General features: G+C 43.8%; 1 protein-coding gene across 1 annotated transcript in view; it reads right to left on the bottom strand.

Moving 5' to 3' along the window:
- The window catches only part of CHD9 (chromodomain helicase DNA binding protein 9), a 499,652-nt gene that overhangs the window by 84,302 nt on the left and 401,934 nt on the right, over window positions 1-13,416 (bottom strand). Inside the window, 2 exon segments of the mRNA XM_033940083.1 lie at window positions 8,094-8,304; window positions 11,911-11,953. Coding sequence (XP_033795974.1) covers window positions 8,094-8,304; window positions 11,911-11,953 — 254 coding nt within the window.

The raw sequence follows: 13,416 nt of genomic DNA, 5'->3' as shown, positions 1-13,416 counted from the left end.
AAGGAAAGGTGGTTGTGCGCTGTTGAGCCCCTCTGCACGGGCCCAAACCAAAAAAGGAGCCAGGACTCTTCCCCACCCGGCGCCGCCAGACCCGACAAAACGGCCCTACACTCACAGACCCGCGAGCAGGGTTACCATGGAAACCTAACCAGAATTACATGCAGTCGCGCAAGGGTCAGTGAGAGGGGATCAGGAGCTAAAGAGAGATTGAAAAAAAACAAACAAACAACAGTGCACAAGTAGAGAGAGACACACAGACAGTCACAGAAGGACAGGGGGCTAAAGACACAGATTGAAAAAATAACAAAACACAGAGGACAAGGAGAGAGAGAGAGACACACAGACACTCACAGAAGGACAGGGGGCTAAAGAGACAGATTGAAAAAATAACAAAACACAGAGGACAAGGAGAGAGAGACACAGGAAAAAAAATGACAAACAGACATACAGCAGCCAAGGAGACAGACATACTTACATACAGCGTCCAAGTAGACAGACAGAGAGACAGCAAAAAAATACAAACAGCCAAGGAGACAAACAGAAAAAAATAAAAAATACAATGCCCAAGGATAAATTCAGGAAAAAAAAACCTTCCAGACATACAGTGGCCAAGGAGTTAGACTGAAAAAAAGGCATACAGACATACAGCAGCCAATGAGACAGACAGACTGACAGCGACCAAGTAGACAATCAGCAAAAAAAACACAAACAAACACACAAAGCAAAAAAAATAGAAACATACAGCGGCCAAGGAGACAGGTATGCAACAAATAGGAAAAATAAAAAAACTTTTAATAAATCAACCATACATGAAGAAGGAATAAAAAAAAGGGAAAAGACACCTACAGGGAAACACAGGATCAAGAGCATACAGAGAAAACAGAAGTTTGCAGGAATCAGGAACATATAGAGAAAGGAGAGCAGAGACCCCTGCAAGAAGAGAAAAATAGCAAAGAGACTGGGGATGAGAAAGAGAGCAGAGATGCTTGCAGGGAGAAAAAGCTAAGCAGTAATGTTACAGCTTGAGAGTGCAGACTGAGGAAGAAAGCAGAGACAGCGCTACACAGGGAAATGGAGGGAGGAAAGAGACAGAAAGAAAAATATAGACAGACATAAATTCTAGCACCCGTTAATGTAACGGGCTTAACGACTAGTATTAATAATAATTTATTATTAGTTGCTGAAATTTGGCTCTTTAATCTCATTGATGTTCCAAATAAAATGGTATCATAAGTTAAGGCAACATAATTCTCTAACAAAGAATTAATTTGGGACCAAATTGATTTCCAAAAGGCATTAATGCAAGGACAGAAAAAAATTAGGCTTTCTGATAATCTTGAAAAGGCCCTGGAAACCTTTCCAAATATGTAAAGAAATTCTCAAACCACCCTCTCACTCTTATTTAAAAACTCAGACCACCAACTCCAAAGGGAAGAAGGTGGAAATGTGTACTTGATGATCCTGCTCCTTGGAAAATACCTATAATTTGTAAGCTACTCTGCTTGTTCCAAAGACAAGCAGAATTCATTAGCAATGCAAGTGGGAACTCCTAGCTTTTTGTCAACCCTACTGTAATGTCAGGAGTCACTGTTCAACTAGTAACAAATGGCTGAAGAGATTTTGTATGTTGGATTGTCCAAGACAAAGTCCTGACTTAAACCCTATTGAAATCCAGTAGCTAGACAAAAGTGAGTTTGTTTATTTTATATACCATCTACAACAAGGTGGTTTACAAAAATACAAATATAAAACATTAGGAAAAACATCACAAATCAAAATCTTAAAATAGTTATTCTTAAATTAATCCCACTGTGGCCACTGTTCATGCAAGGAAATCCTCAAATATTACATAGCTGAAACAATTCTGTATGGAACACTAATCAGCAGTTACAGGAAATTTAGTTGCAATATTGCTGCTCAAGAAGGTGCCACCAGCTACTGAATGAAGAGTTCACATACTTTTTTACACAAAGACACTTATTGACTTTCTGCTAAATAAGCAAAACAACAAAGTTACTATCCTGTAGCTGGCACACTCTGAGGACAATAGGACTTTAATTCTCACCATGAGGGATATCACTGATGGAGCCCTGCTTAGGAAACAGTAACCTAATGATGTTTTCTAGGAGCATTTGGGCACACCCATTCCTCCCCACTGTTGTCATGCAGGATCTCCTTGGTCTATTAATAGCTAAAGGAAAAGGGAATACAACTCTTTGAGGAGGGTGGTGATGATTCAAGTTCTACTGACCTTGGAGAACACCTGTTACAGGTTTAAGTAACTACTTTCTCCAGGGACAAACCAGGATTGTGAATCCTCATTCACAGATCCCCTAGGCCAGGGATAGGCAATTCCGGTCCTCGAGAGCCTGAGCCAGGTCAGGTTTTCAGGATATCCACAATAAATATGCATGAGATAGATTTGCATCTGAAGTAGGCAGTGCATGCAAATCCATCTCATACATATTGTGGTATGCGAGGTAGGCCTGCTAGGACTGGCCCTAGAATAAGGCCTATGCCTGGAGCAGTTAGTGCCCATTCTGCTCAAGCTAAAGAGCAGTTTCCCTTTTTGCCTGCTATTCCTACTAAAGCCAGCAGAGGGAGCTTAGGGGTTGAGCTACAGACTTCCCCTCCCCCTCAACTTCCCAGGTCTGGTGACCGGAAATGCTTTGCACCTGGGAAGGCTGGGCGGGGTTGCAAGTTCCTTAATCTCAGGTCTGAGAGGTTGGAAAGGCAGAGGGAGAATTGGAGAGGTGGAGAACAGTCACAAGAAAAGTACTGGCAGCCTAGCTCAGGACTAAGAGCTCTGCAGGACCAACAAACCCCGGAATGCATGGAGATTGTTGAAGCTGGGACTGAGATGACTCCTGCCCTCTCTGAAGTTTCACAAGCTATGGAGTTGGGATTAGAACCAGGCACAGAGGTTCAATCAGATTATCAACCCATGGAAGTGTGTCTCTCCAAGGCAAGTACAAAATCTGCCTAAAGAGTATCTCAATTACTTATGCTTTGGACAGTGAACTGTTTTGGGGTTTTGTTTTTTTCTTTTGAGGCTGTGTTTTTTTCCCTGCTGAAAACTGAAGCAGAGAAGCACAGGAGGATGAGACTGTAAAACTGACATTTGTTAATCTTTTGGTGTTACACTTTATCCAGCCAGTGTGGTGGGGGATTTAGCCCCACGTTTTGAGGTGGGATAGAGGGCTCTATTTTGTAGCAGTATTACAACTCGTGGAGCACATCACCTGGTTAGCATTTTCAATTGCTGAAGGAGTGCAGTGCTGTGTCACTGACAGTAGTCCAAGTTTACTATCAAAGGGAAGAGACTGTTTTCTTTTTGTTAGTTTTTCTTTTTGAAAGAACTTTGAAGCTAAGGCTCATTGATAAATACAGAGCCCTTTTGCTATTTGAGTTTGAAACTTTATTGTGTATGATTTTGAAATTGAGTTTTGTTTTTTGAAAAGACTGGATTGCTTGGTGAAAAGTCCTGACAAATTATTTATGTTTTGGTTTCACTGTTTGGCAACTTTAATAAATCCAGTCCTGGTTTTTCATGAAAGACTTACCTGACTTGTGGGCAAAATCCTTATTCTAAAGTGGTTTGCTTTTTCCTTCCTTGTGTGGCCTTTCACGGCTCACAAGGGGATAATCCTTGTTCCCACAGTCCTGGACACATTGCCCGGAGCCTGCGGGTTACAATATTCATTGTGGATATCCTGAAAACCGGACCTGGCTCCGGATCTCGAGGACCGAAATTGCCTACCCCTGCCCTAGGCTGTCTTCAACAGAAAAAAAGAGGAAGAAAACATGTGGCTTGGCAACCAGATTGACAGATTAGGTTCTTACCTCGATAATCTGGTTTCTGTTAAGATACACAGGAGTCAATAATTTAGCTAATTCCTACTTCCCGTGAAACTGCAGAAGGCTAGCACATTTAAGAACGTGAAATCCTCCTCTTCTGCAATGGAGAACAGCTCCTTTCTCAGCTGGTACCAAAGCAATTGAACTTCAATGAAAAATAAGGAGAAGGAGAGGCACGAGGAACTTCCCTGGCAACAAACATTCTGCTCTGAAACTTAGGGAATAGAATAATAATTAATGAACAATTAACAAGCAAACCGTAAACAATAAATCAGTCACATGAGTAACTAAGAGCCAATCTACTAAGTTTAACAAGAAAGGGCAAGGGAACCCTCCCAAGGGGAAAGAGAAAAGGAAACGACCGCTCCTGTAATAACATCTCTACTTAATCTTACATACAGAAGAAGAGGTCCCAAAATAGACACCGGCAAAGTCCGAAGCAGAAATAGCACAGTTACTTACCGTAACCGGTGTTATCCAGGGACAGCAGGCAATTATTCTCACATATGGGTGACGTCATCCACAGAACCCTGGTACAGACAGCTGCTAAAGCGCTCTTGCACTTTAAGAACTTAAGAAAGTTCATGACTGACTGCATTGCGCATGCACAAGTGTCTTCCCGTCTGACATAGGCACGCGTCTCCACAGTTCAGATAGCCAGCTAGGAAGCCAACCAGTGGAGGGGGGTAAGTTGTGAGAATATCTGCCTGGTATCCCTGGATAACACCTGTTACAGTGAGTAACTATGCTTTATCCCAGGATAAGCAGGCAACATATTCTCACATATGTGTGACCTCCAAGCTAACCAGAGATGGAATGGTGGAAGAATTGGCTATTAGGAAAAAAATTTTGTAATACTGCTTGGCCGAAATGTCCATCCTGTCTGGAATAGGAGTCCAGACAGTAATGAGAAGTGAAGGTATGAACCGAGGACCAAGTAGCAGCTTTGCATATTTCATCACTTGAAGTAGAGCGGAGAAAAGCTTGTGGGCCATGACTTTATCTTCAAGTTGCAGCCCAGCCTGAGCATAACAAAAAGCAGCCAACCAGTTGGAAATCATCCTTTTGGAAACAGAATGCCCCAATTTGTTTGGATCAAAGTGTAGGGTCATGAAATGGTTAACTGTTGTTTAAAATATTGCTCTGGCCTACATAGCTGAAAACAGTGTACAATCTATTGACCTCATCTGCCTAAAATGTATGTCCCTACCTTACCACATTGTAAGCTAAATAGATAAGAGTTTGAGCCATGATGTACCCTGCCCTTCTGTACATTTAACATTTAGAACTGTAAGAGTTAGGTAAGTGTCCTGCTAGTGACCTGCTAGTGTGAGCTTAGAACCAATGAGTGTTAAGAAAAGTAACACGTGAAAAGCTTTTTCTAGAATTCAGTTGTATAGCCAGAAAAATGAATAAATATCTCTGTAACTTCCTGGTTTCGGCACTTCTGAGCCAGCTTGGAGCTCAGGGGTCCAGCATGCATTCTGTAATAAACCTCTTGTACTTTCTTCACGCCTCTGACTTTGTGTGTCCAAGTGACCTTTCAAAAGGAGATAAAAAGTTGTGCGATTTAGTTCATTGCAAATAGTATGCCAATGCTCTTTTGCAGCCCAGAGAATGAAAAGCTGTTTTTCCAAGTTGAGAATGAGGCTTGGGAAAAAACATTGGGAGAACAATCGATTGATTGATATGAAATTCAGTAACAACTTTGGGTAAGAATTTTGGATGGGTGCGGAGTACCACCTTATCATGATGGAATACTGTAAATGGTGGGTCCGATACCAATGCTTGAAGTTCACTTACTCTGCGAACAGACATGAAAGAAATGAGGAAAACTACTTTCCAAGAGAGATACTTAAGATGAGCCATAGACATTGGTTCAAATGGAGGCTTCATCAGTTGAACAACACTGAGATCTCAAACTTCTGGACTTGGTTTGAAAGGCGGTTTGACACTGAAAAGTCCTTTCATAAATCTGGAAACCACAGAATGAGCAGAGAGGTTTTCCATCTAATGGTTGATGAAAAGCAACAATCGTACTGAGATGGACTCTAATGGAGGTGGATTTGAGGCCAGATTGAGATAAATGGAATAGATACCGGAATCAAAGACAAGGAGGTAGACTGTGGCTCCTGGTGATGAAGATTTCATCAAGCAGAAACCCTAGTCCATTTTTTAATATAATTTTGTCTTTTGGCTCATTTTCTGGAAGCATCTAAAATCTCTCTGACATCCCGAGAGGTACCAAGCTGTCAGGTGCAAAGACTACAGGTTGAGATGAAGAAGAGAATCATGACTCTGTGTTAGAAGAGAAGAAAATACTGGCAGATGAAGTGGCTCCTTGATGCTGAGTTGAAGTAGAAGGGAGAACTAAGGTTGTCAGGGCCACCGAGGAGCTATCAGAATCATGATGGCAGATTCCTGTTTGAGTTTGACAAGTGTCTTGAGAATAAGTGGAAATGGAGGGAATGCATAGAGGAACTTGTTCGCCCAGTTCAGGAGAAAAGCATATGTCTTCAGGCGATGAGGAGAGTATAGTCTGGAACAGAACTGGGCCAGCTTGTTGTTGTGGGGAAACACAAAAAAGGTCTACTTGAGGGGTTCCCCACTGAGAAAAAATTTGATGGAGAGCTGCTGAGTTCAGCGTCCATTCGTGAGGTTGCAGAATGCGGTTTAATTTGTCAGCCAGTGAATTTTTCTCTCCATGAATGAACACAACTTTTAGAAAAATTGCCCAATTCCAAATCTTTTGAGCTTCTTTGCAAAGGAGAAGAGACCCAGAGACCCTGTTCTTCTTGCTTGTTCAGGTAGTACATAGCTACTTGATTGGCTATACGGATGACAATGATGATTTTGAAGAAGATGTTGAAAAGCTTTGAGAGCATTGAAAATCACTCTGAGTTCCAAAAGATTTATGTGATGACGACGATCTGTGGCAGACCAATGACCTTGAGTAAGGAGACCATCTAGGTGAGCTCCCCAAGCATAGGTTGTCGAATATGTCGTGAGAATCTTCTGGTGAGGGGGGTGTTTGAAAAAGCAAACCTCTGGAAAGATTGGATTGGCTTCTGATGGACTGAGCAGTAGAACCACTCCCCCCGAAGGGGAAGACAAGGCAAAAGAAGACACCACTACACCCCTCCTCACGTGCCACGTGGCATGTGGTACATGGATGCTCGTCTATCAACCATCCACTACAAACAAGGCATGAATCTGAAGTATCCTGCCCTGAGTACATCTGATGTGTTTTCTTACGAAAACGAAGCTTGTAGAGACAGAAAGAAGCTTTAAATTCAGATCTGGAAAATCCAAGATGGCCACTGTGGGAGCAATTTTACTAATAAAACTGCCCAGGAAACTACAACGACCCCTAAAACACAGCAATTTTAGGATTTTTGAGGTGGGAAGACCTAGGGCTATGTCCCACCCAAACCACTTAAAATTCCAATTTAGAGACACCCCAAAATCTGTAGGCTGTAGGCCTGTTACTCACTGTGCCGTGCTGTGTGCTGGGAGCTGCAAGACAGAAGCTGAAACAATTTACAGGGAGATCTCTGCCTCTAAGCCCTGAGACCTGGACTGCCATTCTTCTGACTGCCTCTCAGGCCCAAACGCACCGGCCAGAGATCTCCACCTCACCTGGATACGCAAATCCGTGTACGCAAATGGGTGGAGGAACTAAGTCAGCCCTGATCCTGGATAAACCACCATGGAGCCATGCAGCCTGTGCTCACACCCACTAACGGAAGAGCCTGGGGGTGAGCAACGCTCCCAAAAGAATGGTCCCTAAGCCCTGATTTGTGAATACAGGCTATCCAGGTTAGATCACTGCAGCCAACTTGTATAATTAATTTATACAAAGGCCCCAATCCTGGAAAAACCATCACAAACCCATGCATTCTGCGCTCACACCCAGTAGCGGAAGAGCAACGCTACCAAAAGAATGGTCCCTGAGCCCCAATTTATGAACACAGGCTATCCAGGTTGGAGCACTGCAGCCAACCCTCTGAAAGCAGACTTTGTTAGTAAAGTCTGCGATCTCCTGCAGCCAGAGCTGTCCCCGCGGGGAACCTCTGCAGCATGAACACTTGAAGCTGCAAAAATACTGAAGTTAGAGAAAAAACAAACACAAGCAAAAAAGACTAGCTCCTACTCTCTCATTTGTAGGAAGACAAGTGGAAATCAGAGGACAGTTCTCATCAACCACAAAATATACAGAACAAATTAAGAAATACCTTTGCTGTCTCTCAATTTTGGCAGCCACTTTGGAATTCAGAGTTGATTTTTCATACAGGGGCTGCATGACACTGGCCTGCACAGGAAATGCCTGTTGGGTCTGTCGATTCTTGCTGGTACGTTGAAAGGCAGTAATAAGCCGTCGCAAACGTGTTGTTAATGCAGATTGAGTTGGCCAATAAATCTTGTCTCCTTCCACCATTTGACCATCTGTGTATACATAAAAATATCATATATTCATATACTCTCAAAAAGATGGGTGTCAACTGAGTAAGTTAATCAGATACAATCCACTATGATTAGAGATAATTTGAATTTGAGAAGAAAGATGGAAATATTGGAAAATAATAGTCGAGTACATAATCTTAGAATTTTAAATTTTCCTAAAATTTACTCAATATCAGCTAAAGAAATGTTAAAAAAAATATTTTCATGAAATTCTCGATATATCAGAAAAACTGTTTCCTCCTTTATCAAAAATGTATTATCTTCCAATAAAAGATCAAGAGGGGCAACAACATCCACATCAAGATCAGAATCAACAGATGGACTTACCGTATTTTCGCGGATATAACGCGCGCGTTATACGTGGTTTTTACGTACCGCGCATACCCCTCGCGCGTTATATGCCTGAGCGCGGTATACAAAAGTTTTTAAACAGTTCCCACCCCGCCCGACGCCCGATTCACCCCCCCAGCAGGACCGCTCGCACCCCCACCCCGAACGACCGCTCGCACGCGCTCCCACCCGCACCCGCATCCACGATCGGAGCAAGAGGGAGCCCAAGCCCTCTTGCCCGGCCGACTCCCCGACGTCCGATCCATCCCCCCCCCGGCAGGACCACTCGCACCCTCACCCCGAAGGACCGCCGACTCCCCAACAATATCGGGCCAGGAGGGAGCCCAAACCCTCCTGGCCACGGCGACCCCCTAACCCCACCCCGCACTACATTACGGGCAGGAGGGATCCCAGGCCCTCCTGCCCTCGACGCAAACCCCCCTCCCCCCCAGCCGACCCGCGACCCCCCTGGCCGACCCCCACGACCCCCCCACCCCCCTTCCCCGTACCTTTGGAAGTTGGCCGGACAGACGGGAGCCAAACCCGCCTGTCCGGCAGGCAGCCAACGAAGGAATGAGGCCGGATTGGCCCATCCGTCCTAAAGCTCCGCCTACTGGTGGGGCCTAAGTCGCGTGGGCCAATCAGAATAGGCCCTGGAGCCTTAGGTCCCACCTGGGGGCGCGGCCTGAGACACATGCTCGGGTTTGGCCCATGTGCCTCAGGCCGCGCCCCCAGGTGGGACCTAAGGCTCCAGGGCCTATTCTGATTGGCCCACGCGCCTTAGGCCCCACCAGTAGGCGGAGCTTTAGGACGGATGGGCCAATCCGGCCTCATCCCTTCGTTGGCTGCCTGCCGGACAGGCGGGTTTGGCTCCCGTCTGTCCGGCCAACTTCCAAAGGTACGGGGAAGGGGGGTGGGGGGGGTCGTGGGGGTCGGCCAGGGGGGTCGCGGGTCGGCTGGGGGGGAGGGGGGTTTGCGTCGAGGGCAGGAGGGCCTGGGATCCCTCCTGCCCGTAATGTAGTGCGGGGTGGGGTTAGGGGGTCGCCGTGGCCAGGAGGGTTTGGGCTCCCTCCTGGCCCAATATTGTCGGGGAGTCTGCGGTCCTTCGGGGTGGGGGTGCGAGTGGTCCTGCCGAGGGGGGAGAAGAATCGGACGTCGAGGGGGGGCATCAGGCTTTCAGGATGGGGACAGGACTTCAAGGGGGGACAGGCAGATCTTCAAGGGGGACAGGCAGACCTTCAAGGGGGACAGGACTTCAAGGGGGGACAGGCAGACCTTCAAGGGGGGGACAGGCAGACCTTCAAGGGGGGACAGGACTTCAAGGGGGACAGGCACGGAGAGGCGGGGCAGTGCACCGAAAGTCAAGGCAGGTGAACGAGAGTCGGGACAGCGCACGGAGAGGCGGGGCAGTGCACGGAAAGTCAGGGCAGGTGAACGAGAGTCGGGACAGCGCACGGAGAGGCGGGGCAGTGCACGGAAAGTCAGGGCAGGTGAACGAGAGTCGGGACAGCGCACGGAGAGGCGGGGCAGTGCACCGAAAGTCAGGGTGAGTCGGGGCAACCAGAGGAGAGTCGGGGAGGGCGAAAGGAGAGTCGGGGTGGCCAGAGGAGAGTCGGGAAGAGCGAAAGGAGAGTCGGGGTGGCCAGAGGAGAGTCGGGCAGCATGCGCGTTATATGCCTGAGCGCGGTATAGAAAAGTTTTTTTACATATCTTCGTGATTTATGCGCGCTATACCCCTGTGCGCGTTTTACAACGGTGCGCGTTATATCCGCGAAAATACGGTATCAACTTTGTTGGATACCTCTTTGAAAGAATTAGTTAAACCAGCTACTTTGTTGGTCACAGTAGTATTGTTGCCTAACAAGAATTGGATCTTGAAATTATTCTTCAAGAATAGACATAAGGAATTTCTGGGTCAAAAAATTCAAGTGTTTCCAGATGTGACAAAAGAAACCCAGAGACGTAGAAAACAATTTTTGTTGTTAAAACCAGGGGTGACTGCAATGGGGGCTGTTTTTCTTCTGCGATACCCATGTAAATGTGTTATAAAAATACAAGTCTAATACCTATATATTTTTTGAACCTTCTCAGCTGTCAGGATTCTTAACTATGAAGCGTCTTGAAGGGGGAAATTTAACAACAACTTAATAAGAAATTGTTTCTGTATTCACTAACAGTTGACCGCCTATTTTGTGAATAGGATGTGTTTTCCTTTTTTTCTTTATTGAAATTCATTCATTAGAATCTTGGATCTTGTCAATATGGGACTTTAAATATTGATTAAGTGAATAATTTTACTTTTTTTAAAAATTTAATTTCCTTTGATAGCAATTGTATAGCTTATTCAGTTCTGTACAAGAAGTGTATCTCTTGATAAAGTGTTAAAATATAAATAAATAAATTTAAAAAATGTACATTTTTGATTTAAGAATCTGCCCCTGAATCAGCAGAGCTGAATTTTCCTTCCACTCTTATAGGCAGAACCTCACCTCTGCAGAAGTGCTAAAGCCTATAAGCAGGGCAATGTAATGATGTGCACTATCATACTGTAACTGCTCTGCGGATAAATGAAAGACTTCAGTTACCAATGCTACCTATCACCCTTCAATTCTGCTAAAACATGTTGAGAAAACTAACATTAAATTCAAAGTACACATTCTTGTAAAATTAACAGAAACCATTATTCATTAAAACCCCTCAAGTTACATCATATAATAGATTTACTGTGCTAAAAAAAGCAACTGCCTCCGACCAGAATTTTATCAATAGTTGACCACCAAGAATAATTTGGCCTGATTTATGAAATTTCTTTCTATTTTATGCTAATGAAAAAATAAAGATAATGTTTCTAGGCATTGCTCATAAGACTAGTTTCAATTAATGTTTTTAGGCATTGCTCGTAAGACTCTAGTTTAAAAAGTAGGAAAAAAAGGATTCTGACATAGTTCAAAGTATTTAATGAGTATCTGGCATTTTGGGCTTCCATCTCAACTGGAGCTAGCCTTTACATCCTTTCTACATTTTCCCAAATTTCATAATCTATGGTCCCATTAAGTCTAGCCATCATAGATACTTCCAGAACTTAAAATACATATAACTCAAGGCTGGAGACTAAGCATCATCACTGTACAATAACTAAGAATCCTTTACATCTGGGATTTGTGAACATTGCCTCTTTGACATCCCTACTTATCTGAATATTTGATACTTTAATGGCCTATTGCACAATACAGAAATGGAATGTCAATACTCATTTACCTCCATCTGCTATTATAAGATCACCTGGTGAAGATACATCATCCTAATTAAAAACATATAAGATAAAACAAATGTATTAGAATGGGACTGCTGGGAAAGAAGATTTTTAAATGTTAACAAAAAACAGATGACACAATATTTTGGGTAAGCTATGACAAATTGCTTAAATCTGAATACCTTGTACCTTAAAAGTATATTCAGGATCTGGTATGTTTGTTGACAATGTAGTTAAATAACCTTTTATTTTTCAAATATTATTTGCCTCATGTCAAAATTAAACATAAATAAATAGGGACAACAAGTTCAATAATGCAAAGTGTTTATGCTATGAACTATGTTTATGTTGATTAAAAATTGATATCCCACTGAAGCTTACAACAGTTCTCAGCGGCTAACATTAAAAGAAAACAAAATTGAAAAAGAAAGGATCTCCATAATGTACAGGAAAGACCTAATCAAACACACAACAGTAAAGTATATATGAACATAAAGCACAGTTACTTATCTGTAACAGATGTTATCCAGGGACAGAATGCAGATATTCTTACATAAGGGTGACGTCATCCATGGAAGCTGCAAATGCAGTGTCACTTTAAAACTTGAAGATTGCCCACACCATGCACGTGCCTTCCTGCCCGCCGCTGGCTCGCAGGACCATCAGTTCAGTAAAAAAGTTAAGAAATCAACTAGGGGAGGAGAGAGGGTTGTAACTGTGCTTTATCCCAACACAAGCAGACAGCATATTCTTACAAATGGACTCCCTAGCTGCAAGGTCATGAGTCTGGATGAGAATAATGGATATATACATGAGTATGACAAAACCCAATAGAACTGGAGGGAAGTTCACTTCTAAATGGAAAATAAATTTCTCAAAACTGTTTAGCCAAACAGACTATCTCTTCTGGAATGATTCTGCAAACAGTAATGAGATGTGAAAGTATGGATTGAGGATCAGTTGGCTGCCTTGCAGATGTCTTCAATGGAAGTATAATGTAGGTGAGCTAAAGTCACCATTGCTCACATTTTGTGTGCAGTGACACAGCCCTCGAGTGTCAACCCCACCCAAGCATAGCAAAAGGATATACAATCCACCAGCCATGTTGAGATGGTTCTCTTGGTAAAAGGAGCTCCAATTCTGTTTGGATTGAATGACAGGAAAAGCTGAATAGTTCTGTGAGATTTAATCTAATCTAAGTAATAAATGAGGGCTCGCGTACAGTCCAATGTGTGGAGTACAGCTTCACTAAGATGAGCATGTAGTCTTGGAAAGAAGACAGGTAGAACTATAGTTTGATTCAGATGGAATTCCAAGATGACTTTAGGGAGGAACTTCAGATGAGTATGGAGAACTACCCTGTCATGGTAGAATGTTGTAAAAAGTGAGGGGTTACGTGATAGCAGCTACCTGAGAGGACGCCCGTCACCATCTCTCCTCAGTGTCTGCGTTTATATCTGCTACTATATCCCACCAACTTGCTTCTCCGACCTTTCCTGTGCCTCAGGAGG

The sequence above is a fragment of the Geotrypetes seraphini genome, chromosome 4, assembly GCF_902459505.1.
Source record: "Geotrypetes seraphini chromosome 4, aGeoSer1.1, whole genome shotgun sequence".
In the NCBI taxonomy this organism is placed as follows: Eukaryota; Metazoa; Chordata; class Amphibia; order Gymnophiona; family Dermophiidae; genus Geotrypetes; species Geotrypetes seraphini.
The sequence above is the reverse complement of the archived record's forward strand: the minus strand, read 5'-3'. Positions and strand labels throughout refer to the sequence as shown.